Below are 7,188 nucleotides of genomic sequence, written 5' to 3'. Positions count from 1 at the left end.
CTGGTGGGAAAGCAGACTGGTGCAGCCACTGGAAAACAGTATGGAGTTTCCTCAAAAAACTAAAAATGGAACTGCCATTTGACCCAGTGGTCCCATTTCTAAGTGTATATTATAAGAAATGCGAGACACCAATCAGAAAGAATGTGTGCACCCCTATGTTCATAGCAGCACAATTTACAATAGCTAAGATCTGGAAACAGCCAAGTGCCCATCAGTAGATGAGTGGATAAAAAGGCTGTGGTACATGTACACCATGGAATACTATGCAGCAGTAAAAAGAAGGGTCTATCTCCCTTTGAGACAGCATGGCGGAACCTGGAGAGTATTATGCTAAGTGAAATAAGTCAGTCAGAGAAAGACAAGTATCACACGATCTCACTCATATATGGAATCTAAGTAACAAAATAAACTGATGAACGGAGTGGATCCGGAGCCAGGGAAGCAGGGAGCAGAGTGCGGACTCTCGGAGGGAAGACGGGGGAGGGTGGGTGGTGGGAGGTAATCAACCGAAGTCTTTGTGGGCATATATGCATAACCCGTGGACAGGGACCATAGGGTGGTGAAGGTGCGGTGTGGGGGCTGGAGGGCGTCAATGGGGGAAAAAGGGGGACATATGTACTACTTTCAACAATAAAGTTTTTTTTAAACAAGGCCATCAAAAATTTTGGTTGCCTCCTCCCTCAAAAAAAATTGAGAGAGAGATCATAACAATAAAGATTAAAAAAAAACACACAAGCAGAAATAGCTACAAAAAATAAAATAAAATGAAATAAATAATAAAGTAGTTACATGATGCTTGAAAAAAAAAAGACCCAGGATTCCGCCATGCCTAAAACGGGCCCAGGAGGGCCTGTGCGACGCCACAGGCAGGGGTGAGTAGTGGCTGTGAAGTAAGCCCACAGGTGTCCCGCTCGCAGACTCAAGCCAGCACAGAAGCCACAGACCTGCCATGCCCACGCTCAAGCATCCGCCCTGAGCCTGCAGGACAGCGCTCTGCCAGACCCACCCAGTCCCTCTGCCCCTCAGGATCTCCCTCCCGCAGGAGGGGCGCCGTGTGCACACTGGTTTGCCTACCTAGCCAGTCCTCTCAGGAGTCTAACCTTAGAGGCTTGGAAAACCCTGCCTAGCGCAGAGGGAAGGTCTGCTTAGCCACCAGGACACTCAGGCTGATGGGAGGGGCTGCCAAGGCCAAGGTAGGCAGCAGAGGGGCCCGCCAGGAATACCCTTTGGACCCGCTACCCCCGAGGGCTGAGCAGCCTGATGTCCCCAAGATCACCTGCTGAGATTGCCATTGGCTGCGTCACTGTGGCCACTTAGAAACCTTCATGGGCCCAGGGCGGGGAGTCTGAGAGTCAGGTTCTGAGCTGGTGGGCCTTTGCCCAGAGCTCCAGGCTCATGGTGCACCACCACCTCCCCTGCCGTCTGTGTGGATGCCCAGCAGACACCTCAGGCACCATTGCCCTGTCTGCAGCCCTGCTCAGCAGCTGGTGGCAGCCCTGTGCTGCCTGTGGCTCAGGCCAAATGCCTGGGGTGGCCCTTAGACTGCACCCTGTATTATAACCTTGTCTGTGGCCTGTACTGTCCCTTAGTCTGGGAGTCAGGAAGTCACCAGCTGGCCTCTGAACTGCCCTGAGGTCTACTTCCTTGGCCTGAGCCACCGCCCTCCCTCAGCTGGACTCCATGCACACCAGACCTGCTTGCCCCAGGGCCTTTGCACTTGCTTCTCTGCCTGCCTGCTTCTCCCCTCAGGGCCCTCGGGGCCCACTCCTTCCTCTTACTAGGGCCTGCCCTGATTACCACACTCCAAATTATAACTCCCCCCCCCTACCCCCCCGCAGTCCCAGCCTCCTCCCTGCTTCTTTCTCCATGCTTATCACCTGTGTATTACTTTTCTGTCTCCTCCACTGGAATGACATTCCCACGAGGTGGGAACATGAGTCAGTCTGTGCTGCTGCTGCTGCCTCCCCAGACCTCGCTCAGGCCCCGCACACAATAGGTCCTCGGGAGCCTCCTACACCCTCCGGTTCTGAGGACTTGCACTCTGAGCAGACCGCCAACCCTGCAGGCCTCCTCAGCGCCCCGCACCTACTGGCCCCGCCCCCACGGCCGCCCCACACTCAGGCCTCTCCCGCCTCTTCACTACTGACCAGGAGCCACAGCAGGAAGGTGAGGCAGGCAGGGGGAGGAGGGTGACTCCCCTTGCCCACATGGCTCTACCCTAGCCAGGCCCAGGAGGGCTCCCCCACAGGTGCTCCCTGGGAGGGGAGGGAGAGCCCCGAGTCCTAAGAGAACTCTGGGTGCGACCCTGGGCTCAGCCTCCCCAACCTCCAAGTGGAGCCAAGAAATCTCATCTTTTGGGGAGCACAAGGGGCGCTCAGCTGAGGACCCGAGGAAGACAGGCGGACTTACCTGCTGCATGATGCCCCGTTTTTGGTTTATGGAGGCCAGGTAGCGTAGGATCAGCTTTGTGGCCTCAGTTTTTCCAGAGCCGCTCTCGCCACTGACCAGGTAAAGGGGCAGAGTGAGCTCCAGCCGGCTCACTGCCTCTCCGGGCTCCCATGCCGCCGCCATGACACAAGAGGACATGGGCGGGCTGGCTGCCCAGAGAAGCCGAGTGACCCCCCCCCGCCCCACAGCAGTCCCCATATGTCCCCTCCACACATGCACAAAGGCCCTCAGCCTGGCCTGCTGCTCACTGGTAATGATGCTGCTCACCTGATAATTATGCACTGGTTCTGTTTGGCATCGAGCATTTTGGCGAAGGCGAGATTTGCAATTGCAAAGAGATGCCTGGAGAGACGGGGGAAGGGGTGCTTCCAAACCACCCAGAGGGCAGGTGGGGTGGCACCTCTGTCCAGCCAAGCCTGCTCCACCCCCCATCCTTGAGGAAATATCCGCCCCCCGACCCCACCCCCGAGGGCTGAGCCACAGTGGCCTCCAGCCCAGCAGAGCTCTGGCAGGCTCAGGGAAGTAGCGTGGGCTAAGCTGCCGACTGCCGCCAGCCCTGACAGCGCTCAGAGAGAGACCCGGAGAGCCCGGTCCAGGATGTACTCACGGGGGGTTCTCTCCCAGGGCCCGCCCACTGTATTGGTGCACCTGCTCCAGCCCGTAGATCGTGAACATCCGGTAAGGGTTCACCGACACCAGGATGCTGCCGATGTAGGTCTGCTGTGCGGACAGCGGCCTCAGTGCCCGTGGTTCCTCGCAGCCCTGTGTCCCTCCCGGCCCCGGGAAGCCTGCATCCGTGTCCATGGGGACAAATGTCTGGCTGCCTGACCTCAGTGTTCGAAGCTTGGGCCCTCTAAGAGCTTGATGGGTCCTCCGCCCTGGCAGTGGGATTCCCAGCACTGTCCCAGGCTGAGGCTGGGAGGGGCCGAGCATAAAGCCCCCGGCATGGCTCTGCACGGAGGCTGTTAGCTGCAGCCTACCTCCTGGCGCTGCGCCTCGCCACCTGGAGAGGCAGGGGCTGGGAGTGCAGGGCGCTCTGAGGTATCCAGCCGCCTGGTGACCCCATTGCCTGCGCTGTGGTTTGGGTCTCCGTTCTGCCGTTCTGCTCCCATCGTCCCCTTGGCAGCCCCTCCTGGGACCCGGGTCTTGGACCCCAGGACTCTGGGAGCCTTGTCATTGGGCTTCCTGTCTCCAGGTCGCTGCCCCTGGCACCCACCACTCTAAGACTCTACGCGTAGGACCTTGGAGGTCAGGGCCCCAGGCTCTAGTCGGTTTTGCTCAAATAGCAGACACCTCAGAGGTGAAGCCAGCGGCCACTAGTCTGGGGCCCAGCAGGAGACATCTATACTACCCACCAGGCCCCAGGAGACAAGGAATCAGCTGCCGGCCAGACCCGAGCCCAGGGCAGAGCCACCCCACAACTCACGTAAATGAGGTTCCGTTCAAATCTGGTCTTGAGGTTGGACAGCACAGTGGTCTCCTGGAGGTCTCTGGGAAAGCAGGAAGAAGGGCAGTCAGGGCCCACTGTCCCCCAGTGCAGGGCCTTGGCCAGAAAGTCTCATCTCTGACACTCACCAACCATGAAGCCTTGGGAAGTTACTTAACCTCTGTGCCTCAGTTTCTTCATCTGTCCAATGGGTATGATTACTAGCACTGGCCCTACCTCACTCACTGGGTTGGTGACGCTCTCAGGTAGCAGATGTGAGGGCTGAGTCATCATAATTGGATAATGATACGGACCAGCACAGCCCTTACGCTTTGGCCACCTCCAATGTGCCAGCACACTCATAAGCATGGCCATCCCCCCCCCAACCCCGTCTTATAGATGAGAAACTGAGGCACAGAGCAGTGAAGTGCTTCGCCCACGGTCCTGTAGCTGCTAAGTGGTGGGGCTGGGATTGAGCCCAGGCCCATCTGATGGCAGAGCTGTGCTGGCATCTGGCTTTTGTGACACTGTATGGCCCTCACTTTGCAGATGAGAAAACAGGCTCTGAACACGTTCCAGGAGATGAGAGGCACCCTTGGTAATAGGGGGTGCTCCAGCTGGGAGTGTGGCGACTCCCGAGGCCCCCTCACCGACTGCCATCCAACCACTCACTCCAGCTGCGTCATGTCCTCCACACCGTTCTCCCGGTGCTGCTCCAGGAACCGCGTGGACGGCAGGTTGCGGATGGAGTGCATCTATGAGAGAGAGTCCTCTGGTCACTGGTGGGAGGGGTCCATGTGTAGCCCCTGGCGTGGACACTACTGGGACCGGCTCCTGTTGTGAAGGAGGAGCCCTAAGTACAGCCAGCTGGGTCCTGGGGTCTCTTTGTCTTGGAATGCCAGGGGCTGTGGAGCCCGTCAGGGACACACGGCTGCCCTCTGCCCGTGTGGTCCCGTGTGCCCCCAAGTCCTGCCCGTGGGCACTGCTCCCACTGCCTTGCCGGGAGCTCTCCCAGTGCGGACACCCCTTTCAGGTTGGACCCCAAGTGACAACTTGAACATCTGTATCTTGGTGCATGGGGCCTCCAGGAAGACCAAGACTCCACGGGCACCAGTCTGCCCTGCACATGCCCAGTGCCCAGGCTGGGCAAACATGAAGACCCACATACACAGACCTACACGCAATGGCATTTACAGGTCACACAACGCCCATGAACACCTGGGTCTTGCAAGATGCCTACTGACATGTGTGAAGGCCTGTGTTGCCTGGCTGGAGGCCCATGCTCTCAATGTCCACATTCTCATGTGCATGGACACCTGGGCTGTCCCCACACCTGGGGTCTTGAGACAAAAGTCCCGATGCCATCTTTGGGCTGAAGGTCTCACTGTGCCTGACTATGTGCATACGCGGGACCCCACGGATGCCACAGCTGCTTAGCCCCTGGCACGCGTTCGCGCGCGCGCACACACACACACACACACACACACACACTTTCCTGGTTTGGCTGTGGTACACCCAGGCACACATGCATGCATGTGACCCACGTGACTGAGAGCACACATGTGCGCCTTGTCTTTCCAGCCTCTCGGGCCCGGCCCACACCCCGCCCTCAGCAGGCGAGGAAAGGGGACACCAGAAAGGGGACGCTCTGTGCTAAGTAGGCCACAGGGAGTATCACCCTGGGCCCTGGCCTCCCGCCCACCAGCCTGCCCATGTGTGCCAGTGGCCGCAAACCCTGAATAATTCAGCCACTCACGTATTCGAGGGTGAGGAGGGCCCAGGCATCCTTGCCCCTCACCCCAGGGCGCCCTGTGGCCCGCTCCCGCAACGCTGTGGCCCACACGGCTCTGGGCACCCGCCGCCGGGGCCACGGTCCCCCCAGCAGCCAGGCCGCCCCGGTTGCCATGGCTGGGCTCGCTGGCTGCCCGCTCCACGGGCACCGGTCTGCATAGGTTGAAAACCGCCTGCTGCCCCTACGTGTCCCGCCCGCCCCAGGCGTCCCGGGGGAGGCTCCGGTGACCACTCCCCCTTCGCTGACGGGCCACTGGGCTCACATTCCAGCATGAGCATGGCAGCCAGGCCTGGGCTTGGCACCCCTCAGAAAACGGCCTGCCCCTCACCCTACAGGGGGCCAGACGGGAGAGGCACACTGGCTCTGCCAGCCCTGACCCACTGCGTGACCCGCTGTGCGACAAAGGGGCTGGAAGTTTGGCTCCTGAGCCCTCACCTCAGTCTAGAATCCTGCAGCCCAGAAACTGCGCTTATGCAGGAACCCCAGAGAGAGCGAGGACTCCAATTGGAGGGAGGGTCAGGCGGAAGCGAGAGGAACAGTATGAATGGGAATGTGGGTGGGTCAGGGTGGGCAGACAAGTCCTGCAGTTTGGCGAGGACAAGATCCCTTCCCCACAGGGACTTGGAAGGAGCTTCCGGTGCCTCTGCCCGGTGCCTGTCTGCGCTGGGCCTCCCTTGTTCGGGGCTCCAGAGACTTGGGAAGCCCGGGGCTGTGCTCCCCAAGTTACAGATGGGTCCTGAGGCCGAGGCAGCCGCTCACAAGGGCCCTGTTCCCCAGGACAGAACCCCTAAGCCTCCCTCTGACCTGTGCCCCCATACCTTGTTCCACCAGCTTTTGGGGGCAACCTCTTCCCAGGGGCCCCCGTGGGGCAGAAAGGCAGCTTCAGGGCCCAGGCAGCAGGAAGCGGGGTAGGCAGGTGCTCGTGGCCAGGGCCGGTGGGTCCCCGCTGGCAGCCAGAGAGAGGCCCAGAGCAGACTCCAGGCTCTGGGCTTGAGGCTGGGTTCTGGGTCCTTGGTCAGCTGGGTGGGGGGCTGCAGGGTGGCAGGACCAGCGTGCTGGGGAGAGCTCAGTTTTTGTACCTGAGGCAGGACTACAGCAAGACGCCCAGGAACTGCCTGGTGCCGCTCACCTGCCCTGGGCAGGGGCCCTGGGGCACCAGTGGGCTTCAAGGGGGCTGGGGCACTGGGCAGGGTTCCCCAGCGGCGCCATGGTGGCCAGGTGGCCCTCATCCTATCGCGTGCGGCCAGAGGGTGGGAGAGGCTGAGCCTTAGCCCCTTCTGCTCTGGGGGAGAGCTCTGGGGGGGCTCTGGGCTTGGGGGTTCAGGCTCTGCTAGTGGCCGGGGGTTCCCGGGGGAGGCCTCTTCTTTGGGCTTCTCAGGGCTGGGGCTGGCCGATTTGGTGAGCTCTCCAGGCCCCGGGTCATGGTGTCTCCCCAGGAAGACGCCAGTCACGGCAGGGTCTTCGTCCTCCAGCGGGGCGTCCCGGGACGGCCCGGGGCCCAGGTGCTGGAGAAAGGGGTTCT

At 60.5% G+C, this 7,188-nt stretch overlaps 1 protein-coding gene across 1 annotated transcript in view; it reads right to left on the bottom strand.

Annotated features, from left to right (window-relative positions):
- Nucleotides 1–7,188, bottom strand: part of MYO15A (myosin XVA) — a 63,449-nt gene that overhangs the window by 53,242 nt on the left and 3,019 nt on the right. Inside the window, exons 4-9 of the mRNA XM_006773974.2 lie at nt 6,485–7,186; nt 4,547–4,629; nt 3,875–3,938; nt 3,056–3,165; nt 2,716–2,790; nt 2,410–2,500 (exon numbers count right to left, since the gene is read on the bottom strand). Of these exons, the coding sequence (XP_006774037.1) occupies nt 2,410–2,500; nt 2,716–2,790; nt 3,056–3,165; nt 3,875–3,938; nt 4,547–4,629; nt 6,485–7,186 (1,125 nt within the window). The remainder of the gene's footprint in view (nt 1–2,409; nt 2,501–2,715; nt 2,791–3,055; nt 3,166–3,874; nt 3,939–4,546; nt 4,630–6,484; nt 7,187–7,188) is intronic.

Source organism: Myotis davidii, unplaced genomic scaffold (genome assembly GCF_000327345.1).
Source record: "Myotis davidii unplaced genomic scaffold, ASM32734v1 scaffold207, whole genome shotgun sequence".
NCBI lineage: Eukaryota > Metazoa > Chordata > Mammalia > Chiroptera > Vespertilionidae > Myotis > Myotis davidii.
The sequence above is the reverse complement of the archived record's forward strand: the minus strand, read 5'-3'. Positions and strand labels throughout refer to the sequence as shown.